The 12,402-nt window shown below is 49.1% G+C and overlaps 1 protein-coding gene across 1 annotated transcript in view; it reads right to left on the bottom strand.

The window, feature by feature from the left end:
- The window catches only part of LOC132590309 (oocyte zinc finger protein XlCOF6.1-like), a gene marked incomplete at its 3' end in the record, with an annotated part of 34,037 nt that extends 26,589 nt beyond the window's left edge, over nt 1-7,448 (bottom strand). Inside the window, exon 1 of the mRNA XM_060263366.1 lies at nt 7,374-7,448. Within this exon, the coding sequence (XP_060119349.1) occupies nt 7,374-7,448 (75 nt within the window). The remainder of the gene's footprint in view (nt 1-7,373) is intronic.
- Between the last annotated feature and the right edge of the window lie 4,954 nt (nt 7,449-12,402).

The following is a 12,402-nucleotide window of genomic DNA, read 5'->3' as shown; positions in this document are numbered from 1 at the left end:
GAAAGAAAAAGCAAATTCCCTCGTCAGCGATCACAGAATCATAGAGTTGGAAGGGACCTCCAGAGTCCTCTAGTCCAACCCCCTGCCTGCACAATGAAGGAAACTCACAACCCCCTCCCCCTAAATTCACTGGATCTTCATTGCTGTCAGATGGCCATCTAGCCATCTGCCTTATTTTCTTTTATTTTAATGGTTTAACTTTAATTTTAACTTTTTATTGTGTGATTTAATTATTTTATTATGTTGTAATCCGCCCTGGATCCGACTTGGGAAAGGGCGGACTAGATATCCGCAAAATAGCTAAATAAAATAAATAAACCTCGAAGGAAGGAGAGCCCACCACCTCCCAAGGAAGCGTGTTCCATGCCGGACAGACATTGCACACTGGAAGGGAGGAGTCTGGGGCGGAACAGGAGATATGGCTTGGCATGGGGAAAGGGAGCTGCATTTACATCCTCTCTCATCCGGACCGTTGTAGAAAATGGAAGCAAAAGCCCCCCCTCCCTGAGAAAGAAGGGGGACCCAGGCCGTCTCCCACTCATCTCCCCTACCTGGACTGGAGGTAAAGCAGCCGTTTCCACGCCTCCAGCAAGACAGCAGCTCAACAGCGTCTCTCCACTGACTGTTCATAACAGAAAGGAGGAAGGAAGGGTGTTTGACTTCTTATTCCATTTTCTGGCTGGTTCCCTGCTTCACGCACCCCCTTCCCAGGAGTCTGAGACAAGCCCTGTGTATACTCAACACATTCTCTCACACGTTTTACTAAATCCTGGGAGAAGCAGAAGAGAAGTACCCATGAGCCTCGGGGTGAAAATCTCTGCCAACGTATTTCAGACTTCAAACGTGCCCTGGGAACTCTGGAGTTCCTAAAGTTACACCATCCCTGCTGGATCAGAGCCCAAACCCAGGAATCCCATTCTTCTGCCGGCTGGGCCCTTGAGTCTGGGGTGCCAGTGGATATAGACAGGGGTGGAAATGACGTTGCATGAAATGTCACCATCACGTTCAGCCCAAATCCCAGATGTCACTTGAGCGTTTCAGGAGAATATAGGACAGGGGTGTCAAACACTTGGCCCGTGTGCCAAAAGCGGCCCGCCCAGGGCTTTGATCAGGCCCACGGAGCTCTTATCTGCCCCCTCTTGTCCTTACCCTTTGAACCTCGAAGACTACCTCCCTTTCAGTTCTCAGGCTCTTTGAAGCCCTCTTTCAAGCTACCAGAGTGAGCCTCAGTTCCCAGCTCTTCCTGCCATTCCTTGCTGGCTGCTGCAAAGAAAACGTGGGGTGGATTTTAAGGTCTGTTCCATGTTTTTTTTGCAGCTTTGTCTTTGCTCTGCAATGGTTTCAAATGGAGTGGAGAGGGTTACATTTTCAGAGTTCCTACAGGCAGCTCAAACTCCCGCTTCCTGCAGTTGTATCCTTGTAAACAAAAGGTTGATGCTTTCAGCCAGCTTATCTGTTGAATGGCCCTAATCTAGTGAGTACTCTAAGGTGGGAACCCACAGCCAAAGGGGGATATTATACTAGACAGCCATTGCACACCTGAGTAGACTTGGGGGTGGGGGAGAAGCTTACAATGCCATTTCATTGTTTTCACAGAGTCACACCCTTTGTGCTTTTTCTTCATGTTTTATTTTAAACATTGCACTGCCAAATCCCACTGTTCCCCCACCTTTTCAACTTAAAAAAAAATTGGAAAAGTTTTAAGCATGTTCGTATTTTAAGTTTAAAAATATCTTTTAACTGTGTTTGTCTGTGTCCGTTATAAAGTTTATATCTCCACCAATGTTCCCCCTAAGCTGAGTTAGTGTGAGCTATCTCACAGCTTTTTACCCTCCAGCTCACACATTTTTATCTTAGCTCAGGAAAAATGGCCCAAGAGGAAGCTAATTTATGCAATACCTCATAACTTTAATGCAGTTAGCTCACAAAGTAGAATTTTTCCTCACAAGACCCCACAGCATAGAGGGAACATTGATCTTCACCACCTGGCAATATATTTTATGAGACACACGGCCTGGCCCCACAAAGTCCCATTTCTGTCAGCTCCAGCCCTCCTAACGAAGGAGTTTGACACCCCTGATCTACGGTACTCTGAGTGCCAAGCTTCACACCAAGGCCTCCCCAAATCTCCTGGGGTTCCGGCCACACCCTGTCATCCCAATTGCACAATCCTGTTTCCCACAGTGGCCCCCCCAGATGCCCCTATAAACACAGGCACAAAAGCCACATTTCCCCCTTGATAACTGGCCTCTAGGAACTGGTCTCCAGCACTCTGCTGCCCCAGAAGGCTGAAGCTCCCTGTAGTCACCAAGCTGAATAGCTCTGCCCCAGTTTGTCTGCCTTTCTTTTTGGAGCCACCTTGACCTCCTCTGGTGGAAGGAAAGTGAAATATGAATAATGAGTGAGAGGACTTGCCCTCCACGAATCGGTCTGATCCCCTTGGAGAAGAATGACAGTTAGTGGGTATTGAGTGCTGTGTGTTCTGTGGAGACGTATTTAATCCTTTTCCTGACCTTAATGCTCTCCCCATCACATTCACGGGGTGCCCCAATCGCCTGTAGGCACAATGAGTCCTTACAGAGGAGAGGGCATCTTGGGCACCCTCCTGGGCCTGCCCTTGCTCCAAGGAAGCTCCATCTGCCCCAGAGAATGCAGCTTCTGCCTTCACCGATGGTCCCCACATCTGAAACAGCAGCGAGAGAAAGGGGTCAGAGATGGGATGGAAAAGAGGCCATGCACTGGATCCTGCCCCACGCTCAGACTCTGCACCCTTCCATCAGCAGACCTGGTCAGTTATCTGGAGGGAGCAGAAATTATCTACTAGAAGAGGCTAGTAATCCTTCATTTGGAGGATTAACACTTGGACAAATTTCCCTCAGGGAAACCTTAGATAAGGTCTGTGACGGAACGGCCCTGGTTTGCCTACCAGACCCCCGTTCCCCTTTTTGGAGGGAGCTATTTCTCCTCCGGCCACTTGGGCTCGCTGCCACCACCTGCTCAGTCTAGGGGTTCAGATTGAGAAGAACAGGACTCCCAATCCCCCTCTCCAGCTCTGAGGCCAGGCCTCAAGGTCCTCTGCCACCCTGTACTTGGCTATCACAGAGATCACAGCACTTCTTCGGGGAACCCCTGGAGGATTGGCACCTTATTCAACTACTTGCCTTCCCCCTTTCCCCGGGGGCCCCTTCATAAAGCAATGTGGTCTAAAGCAGTTGGGGATCTATGTGGTACAAAGTTTGACTGCCAGCATTCAAAATAGTAAAAATATTTAATTAGAAGAGAAAAAGAAAAGAAAAGAAAAAAAACAAAAGCAGTTTCATGTAACAGTTTAGCACAGCACCCGAATAGCAACCAGAAGGACAAATAAAAGGTGGATTTAAACACATCCTCCCGTCCCTGGTCTAAACTTGCCCTGCCTTGTGGGTGACTTCCTCAGTCTGATTGCCTAGAGTCCTCTCCCTCTTGAGAAGTCCTCTCCCACAGGCAGGAGCCCAGACTGACAACCTCTCTCCTTGAGGGCCAGCCGAGAACTGACCTTTTCCCGCCTCACTCCAATAAAACAAAAGAACTTCCTGCCCCTCTAGGAGGCTTTCCCCATAGAGTTGATGGTTTAACTCCAGAAGGGAGGAGGGAATGAGGGGAAGGCTAGGCCACAAAGCCTGCCTTAGCAGTTTCATGTTCCCTCCCAACCAAGCACCACCATTAACTAAGATGGCGTTTCTCCACAAGGTCAGATATGGAATTGGATGTAGCTGGAGGAAATCCCCTCACCTGCTGTTCTGCCTGCCTCTTCTTCTCTGCCTGACTCAGGAGGAAACCTTCAGCCAAGGCCACCGCCTGAGAACTGGCCTCCGGCCCACATCCTCTGACCCAGCACTGCATTTCCTGGGGCAGGAGGGCCAAGAACCGCTCCAGAACCACCACATCCAGGACCTGCTTCTTAGTGAGCCTCTCCGGCTTCAGCCAGTGGTTGCAAAGCCGATGGAGCTGGCTGCAAACCTCTCGGGGCCCATCAGCCTCATGGTAGCGGAACTGCATGAAGCGTTGGAAATGTGTGTCTGAGGTCACGGTGTCCTTTGGCAGGTTCACTGGCACAGGGCTTTCCCAGAATTCAACATTGCTCCCAGCTAGGGTGGGACGGGGGCCTCTGCTTGCCATCTTCAAAGCTCCAGGTCCTTCTGGGTCCTGCTCTTCCATCTCCTTCCCCTTCTCTTGGGCCACTTCCGACTGTGTCAATGTCCCTTTAGTGACTTGACTATGAAGAGAGGCTTCTTTCTGGGGAGGGGGAAGGAGAGACAGAGAGAATTACATGTCACAAGGAAAGCAAATGAGAATTGCCCCGGTGGATCAGAAGAAAAGTGCTTCTTGTGGTTTGTAGATCAGGTTTTGTTTCATTTTGCTATGTAATTAGATCCAAGTAGTCAGCCATGTTGGTCTGAAGTAGTAGAACAAAACAGGAGTCAAGGGGCACCTTTAAAACCAACTTAGTTTTATTCAGAACGTAAGCTTTCGTGTGCTCTCTAAGCACACTTCATCAGACGAGGAATTCGGTACAGGGAGCAAATGGTGATCCCTGGGCCGAGAGAGGTCAAGCTCCAAAAAACTAGAGCTCGGGCCTTTTCAGTTGCGGCCCCTGCACTGTGGAATCAGCTTCCGGAGGAGGTGCGGGCCCTGCGGAGCCTTGACCAGTTCCGCAGGGCCTGCAAGACCGTCCTTTTTAAACAAGCGTATATCGACATCGACTGCTGAATTGCTGTGAATAAAGAATCCACCATCTACACTACTATTGAACCATTTAAACTGGCAGAATCAGCGTCACGGAATTAACCATTACTACTGCCAGATAAATTTAAAAATCTAAAAATCTAAACTAACTTAAATTATGTATTGAAATCTACTAACTGGTTTTTATATGTTTAATTTTAATTGTTAAATTTAAAGTTTTTATCTATTGATGTAAATGTATAGAATGTTGTTAGCCGCCCTGAGCCGCCTGGACGGGGAGGGCGGGATACAAATAAAATTTATTATTATTATTATTATTATTATTATTATTATTATAAAGCCACACACAGCTGGTAGTCAGTGGCTCAGAATGCAAACTGGTACAAATTTAAGATCCAATCACAGTATAGTAAAATTGTCTGGTAGGGAGTGGTTTAGAATGCAAATTTAAGATTCAATGACAGAATAGTGATTAAGAGATGGAGCAAACCTTTGATCTGAGAAGCATGAGCATGCAAAAGCAATAAAACAGTAACATGTCAAAATGTGAGAATGTCTGTTAATGACTATATTGTATTAAGCTGAGATATAAATACCTTCCTTTTGAGCCAGGCTTAATACCATATAGTCGTTGACATTCTCACACTTTGACATATTACTGTTTTATTGCTTTTGCATGCTCATGCTACTCAGATCAAAGGTTTGCTCAATTTGTTAATTTTACTATCAATCAAGAGCTTTTATTGGCATATATCAGATTATAAACAAACAGATAAACAGCTACAGAAATAATAAAACAGTCTTATGCAGCTATACATTGGATTAATTTTACTATTCTGTCATTGAATCTTAAATTTGCATTCTAAACCACTCCCTACCAGACAATTTTAATATACTGCGATGGGATCTTAAATTTGTACCAGTTTGCATTCTGAGCCACTGACTACCAGTTAGGTGTGGCTTTGCTCCCTGTACCGGATTCCTCGTCTGATGAAGTGTGCTTACAGAGCACGTGAAAGCTTATTTTCTGAATAAAACAATGTTGGTCTTAAAGATGCCACTTGACTCCTATTTTGTTCTATTACTTCAGACCAACATGGCTGACTACTTGGATCTAATTACATAGCAAAACGAAACAAAACCTGACCTACAAACCACAAGAAGCACTTTTCTTCTGATCCACCGGGGCGATTCTCATTTGCTTTCCTTGTGACATGTAATTCTCTCTGTCTCTCCTTCCCCCCTCCCCAGAAAGAAGCCTCTCTTCATAGCCAAGTCACTAAAGGGACATTGACACAGTCGGAGGTGGCCCAAGAGAAACTAATACTTTGTTATCAGAGATCCAGTTATTCTTAGTGTCATATTTCCTATGGAAATACCCTTTCTAGATTTCTTAGTAATTTAGTAGGCAGGATTCCTGAAAACTCTTGGGTCGTTTTCGCACTTAGCGTTTGCTCCCCTTATTCCGCGGCGCAATTATGTCCGGATCATTTTCCTCGTTTTCGCACTAGTGACTCTTTTGCGGACTCGCTTTCCCTGAAGCCCCGGCTCAAATCGTTTTCGCACTGGCATCGAATTGACTTCGATGCCATGTCAATCTTTTTTTTTTAAGCGCAATTCCAGTTGCGTAACAACGTAATAGAGAATCCCCTTTTTCGCGGGCAAACCATCACGTGACGCTTCTGGTTAAGTATTGGCTGCAGCAGCAGCATCCTCCATACTGCCTTGTATCGTCAGAAGCATTCACAATGGAGAATCCAGATGACGAGACTATGGCGCTGCTTTATTCAGCATTGGAGCTTCTGCTTCTGTGCCTCTGCGCCGGGCGCCAAGTCCTCTGCACCGGAGGAAAACTCCTCACTCATCGTGCATTTAGATCCCGGAATCCTCTGATCTCCTCTAGAAAGTCTGACGCCTGGCTTCGGCTGATTAGAGGTGGCACTCGCCGCCAGGAACGTAGATGGCACTATCTTGCCGGTATCAGGTTCTCGCCCAGGTATTGGCTGTTCCCCCGTGATGTGCTCTGGTGGGAGAACTTTGTGCTTGTGTACTGGGGTGACGAGCAATGGCTTCATAACTTCCGGATGACCAGAGTGACCTTCCTGGAGATTTATGCCGCTGTGAAGGACAAGCTGGAAAGGCAAACCACACGGATGAGGTCTCCGGTCCACCCTGAGAAGCGGCTCGCGGTAGCGCTATGGTACCTCGCAACCGGAAGTGCCTATTGGGAAATCAGCTGGCAGTTTGGGATCGGCCTTTCCACTGTCCATGGGATTGTGATGGAGGTCTGCGAAGCCATCGAGACCCGTCTGTTTTCAAAGGTCGTCTGCCTCGGTGACGACATTGGAACGGTGTGTATATTTTTTTTCCCCCTTCCCTAGTTTTGCGTTATAACGCAATATCGATATATAAGACCATGATGTGATTCTCCATTGCTAATACAGTGGACGTTGCATTAACCTTGACCTGATCCATTGTACTCCATTTCTCAACAGATTATGGATGGTTTCGGTAAACTCGGTATGCCGCATACGGTGGCTGCTGTGGACGGATCGCACATCCCGATACGGGCGCCTGGGGGAAGAACTGAGGAGTTCTGCAACCGGAAGATGTTCTGTTCGGTGATCCTCCAAGGCACGGTTGATCACACAGGACGCTTCCTGGATGCAGAGTTTGGCTTCACCGGGAGGACCAACGATGCCTTCGTTTTTGCAAACAGCCATCTCTGCACCGGCAATGATGCAGGGCTCTGGGTTCCAGGGAACCCCACGGTGACTTTTGGAAATGTGACCATCCCTGCGCTTGTATTGGGCGACGGAGCGTACCCCCTTAGGCCGTGGCTGTTGTCCCCGTACAGGAAACCCATCGGGCCCGTGCAGAAGCACTTTAACAAGAAGCACGCCAGGGCCAGGAACGTGGTGGAGCGTGCTTTCGGGAGGCTTAAGGCTCGCTGGCGTGTCCTGCTAACGCGAATGAACGCACAGTACCGGAGTGTGTTCTCCATCGTGACCGAATCTGTGACTCTGCACAATATTTGTGAGGAAAAGGGACATGCGGTCACGCTGGATATTCCTGATAAGGGGATAACACTCCTCCCGGACCCAGAAGAGCCAGACTTTAGGGTGATCAACAGGAGGCAATTAGAGAGGGGGAGGATTGTGCGGGATGCTGTCGCAGAATATATTTATCAAAGGAGAAGATGATTCTGCGGCTTCCTGTCCCCCATGTCTCTCGCTCCCGCCGCCTGCGACTGAAAGACTGCTGTTTCGTTGTTACGAAGTTACACTATTACAACCGTTCCCTGTCTGCCTTTTTTAGCCTATTTTCAGCTTCCGCCCAGTAATACTGCATATTTCTTAACATTATGCCTGCATTTCTTTAGGCTGCTTCCCGTTACAGCGAATAAAGTTTTGAGCATTATAAACTGCATTGCTTTCATTTACTTTGGTGGTGGTTGGGGGGGGGAGTAATATTTCGGTGCACCAGGGGTCTTACACGTGCTTCTGGCCTGGGTCTGTTTTTGCCTTGTCGATCAGGATATGCCTTCCCCATAATTGGATAAATCAAAGCGGAAAGGGGAGGCTGCTATTCGCAAAATCGAAAGTGCGTTATTTCGAAATGACGGCCAGGGGAAGGAGAGGGACGTTCTGGCAGCGGGAGGAGGTGCTGGCAATGTTGGAGATTGTGGAGAGGAGCGGGCACGCTCGCGAAGTAATGTCCAGCACCCACCTCACCACAAGCCACATCTATGAGGCGATAGCCAGGAGGCTGCAGCGGAGGGGGTTTGAACGGACTGCTGCGCAGTGCCGCTCAAAAATCAAACGCCTCCGCTGCAGCTTCATGGCAAGCCTGCAGGCATGGGGCGGCATCCCCAGGGCGTCAGGCAGGACACCCTACCACGACGCCATGGTGCGCCTGTGGGAGTTGGCGGGGAGGCCCCGTTGGGAGGACCGTCATCATGACTGTGAGTAACACCACACACACGCCACACACAAACGCCACACACACCCCTTCCTTCTTTATTACTGCTTCATGGCAGTACAGTACAAGATCCACCCCCCCCCTTCTATGCTCTGCTATGCCTTCCTGGTGGGATGTGGGGGGGGGGAGGCACCATGGATGATCACAGAAACCTCATTAATTGGATCCCCCCCCCTTCTATGCTCTGCTGTGCCTTCCTGGTGGGATGTGGGGGGGGAGGCACCATGGATGATCACAGAAACCTCATTAATTGGATTCCACCCCCACCCCCCTTCTATGCTCTGCTGTGCCTTCCTGGTGGGATGTGGGGGGGGAGGCACCATGGATGATCACAGAAACCTCATTAATTGGATCCCACCCCCACCCACCCCCTTCTATGCTCTGCTGTGCCTTCCTGGTGGGATGTGGGGGGGGGAGGCACCATGGATGATCACAGAAACCTCATTAATTGGATTCCACCCCCACCACCCCCCTTCTATGCTCTGCTGTGCCTTCCTGGTGGGATGTGGGGGGGGGGAGGCACCATGGATGATCACAGAAACCTCATTAATTGGATTCCACCCCCACCCCCCTTCTATGCTCTGCTGTGCCTTCCTGGTGGGATGTGGGGGGGAGGCACCATGGATGATCACAGAAACCTCATTAATTGGATCCCACCCCCACCCACCCCCTTCTATGCTCTGCTGTGCCTTCCTGGTGGGATGTGGGGGGGGGGGAGGCACCATGGATGATCACAGAAACCTCATTAATTGGATTCCACCCCCACCACCCCCCTTCTATGCTCTGCTGTGCCTTCCTGGTGGGATGTGGGGGGGGGGGAGGCACCATGGATGATCACAGAAACCTCATTAATTGGATCCCACCCCCACCCACCCCCTTCTATGCTCTGCTGTGCCTTCCTGGTCCAATACGTATTACCTGCAGATTACAGTCCAGTTTTCACATATGTTGTGTGCTTTCATTCACATCACTTGCATGTATGAGTTTCATTGCTTGGTTTTTTTCTATATCATGCCACAGTTGACACCCGTCCACGAGGCGTGGCAGAGCGGCCAGGCCCACCCTTGGAGGGAAAGGAGGATGAGCAGCAGGGTGCGGAGGAGCAAGAAGGTACATTACCTGGCAAAGCGGCCACCTCTGGGTTACTGCGCATTAAACGCATTAAGAAGCCATGTGCGCAGGGCGTTCAAGAAAATAATATAATGATTACTTTTGCAAATCTTAGGCGGTGGGAGCCCAGCAGCCGAGGAGGGAGCCCAGGAGGAGGGTGCTGTTCCTGCCGGAGAGGCCGCTGAGGAGGCAGGTGGGTTCGCTGAGCCGCAGATAGAAATCAATAGGCATGGCGTGCAAGTTTCAAATAAATATGATGTTCTAATAAATATGATGTTGCAGCCTTGTCAGCCGCCCTGTCAGATGATTACAGGAGTGCACTAACTACCTGCCTCTAGGGCCACTGTGCAATAACATTGCTACACAATGCACACATGCCTATAGTTTTCTAATGTGCATGGTGTGCTTGCATTTCAGGGCCACCTCTGGGTTACTGCACATTAAACGCATTAAGAAGCCATGTGCGCAGGGCGTTCAAGAAAATAATATAATGATTACTTTTGCAAATCTTAGGCGGTGGGAGCCCAGCAGCCGAGGTGGGAGCCCAGGCGGAGGGCGCTGTTCCTGCCGGAGAGGCCGCTGAGGAGGCAGGTGGGTTCGCTGAGCCGCAGATAGAAATCAATAGGCACGGCGTGCAAGTTTCAAATAAATATGATGTTCTAATAAATATGATGTTGCAGCCTTGTCAGCCGCCCTGTCAGATGATTACAGGAGTGCACTAACTACCTGCCTCTAGAGCCACTGTGCAATAACGTTGCTACACAATGCACACATGCCTATGGTTTTCTAATGTGCATGGTGTGCTTGCATTTCAGGGCCGTCGGGAGGGGCAGCGGTGGAGGGGCGTGTGCGCCAAGCACAACCCGAGCCACAACTGGAAGCCATTGCCCGGCTGGAGGCCCTCTGCCGCTCAACATGTGAGTGTTCAGTATTTTGCATGATGGATAGTTCTTGTGAGTGGCTGAGTGACTGAGTGCTGTGCATACATTACTGAGGACGTTGCACTTACTTGCTTCTTTTCTAAATTGCAGTCAGCACCTTCACCCGGAGGATTGATGCATTGGAGCGGCGGATTGAGCGGCGTTTCCAGCGCATTGAACGGGCCATTGGGAGGGGCGGGGGTTTTGGGGAATAAAGTTTTACTGTTGTTTATATGTTTTGTTTGTCGGTTCTAATAAATTATTGTTGATGTTGAAACCTTAAGATATCTTTTTTCTTTGCCTAAACACCAAACTGGGACCTGTGCAAAACATAACTTTATTAAAAGTGCGTTGACCTGACAAGAACACAACATCAGCTGTACAGCTGTTGCGTATTAATCTCTAAGGTAGGAACACCCTGCCCCCGCAGGTATAAACAATGAAATAACATCATCAATAACAACATGCACAACATGTAAACAATGCCTGCAACTCACTGCCTCCCTTGATGGGCATTGATTCTGGTACCCATAAATGGGACAGTGCTGAAAAGCACAGCAAAATAAAAAGGCAGAGCAGCAGTACCTGCATCTGTCATAGACAGCATTGCATGTCAGAAGCAGCCAACCAGTAATGAAATGATTTTAGGGCTCAAAATACACCCACTGCTTCCCTGTGCAGGATCTTTTCTTGCCCCTACGTGAAGCCGCCACACTGCTACTTGAGCAGGGTGCAGGAGACAGGAGGCTCTGACTCTCAGGCATAGAGTCTTCTGCCAAAACCGGGTAAACTATATCTGAAGGCAGTGGTCCCCGAGTTTCGCTGCAGTCACAGTTTAGGTGCAGCTGCCTATGTGTAACAGATGGTGGAGATGCTGCATATGGTGGAGATGTTGCAGTGGCTGGCACCTCACCCACCCTTCCCTGTGCCCGACCTGTCAGAACTGGGAAGAACTTCGAATGATTCCAATACTGGTTGTAAAGTAAGGATCTTTATTGAGGAACTACAGCACTGAAGCTACAAGATAACAGTAATGCCGAGCCTTGGTCATAGGTTACATTTTATGCCATTGGCAAGGCACAATAAAACCATCATTCACACGGGTTCCAGACAAGTGTCTCTTTCCCAGCCCTTGTTATCAGAAGGGAGGATGCTTCCCTGTGGTGAAGGCCAAACGGCCTGTCTTCAAAGGGCACCTGTGGATGTTAAACAGAGACTATCTGTCGCCCTCCTTAGAGCTCTAAATATTTGAAATAACTACAGGGGGGTTGTGGTTAACTGCTCAGGCTGGGCATTCTATATTAGCATTAAAGTACAACATGGAGTCAGTTTGGTCAAGCAAGCATAGGAAAGTTACAAGTTCTGACATACTGCCCCCCCTTAGCTCTTCGCTCGGGGCTTGTGCGGGTACAGCAGGTGAAATTTCTTGAGCAATTGCGGTGCGGATACATCAGTAGATTTCACCCATTCATCACAGCTTGGGGGAAAGTACTTCCACCTGATAAGGTAGTACAACACACCCCGCTGGAACTTAGAGTCCAGAATCTCTTGCACCTCATGGTGACTCTGCCCCCTCACTTGCGTCGGAGGCGGTTCCGGAGGGCGAGGGTGAAAGGACGTAGCTCCAGGGTCCTTGCGCAAAAGGCTGCAATGAAAGACAGGGTGG

This window comes from Heteronotia binoei, chromosome 2, assembly GCF_032191835.1.
Source record: "Heteronotia binoei isolate CCM8104 ecotype False Entrance Well chromosome 2, APGP_CSIRO_Hbin_v1, whole genome shotgun sequence".
NCBI classification, from domain to species: Eukaryota; Metazoa; Chordata; class Lepidosauria; order Squamata; family Gekkonidae; genus Heteronotia; species Heteronotia binoei.
This window is presented reverse-complemented; position numbering and strand designations above follow the sequence as displayed.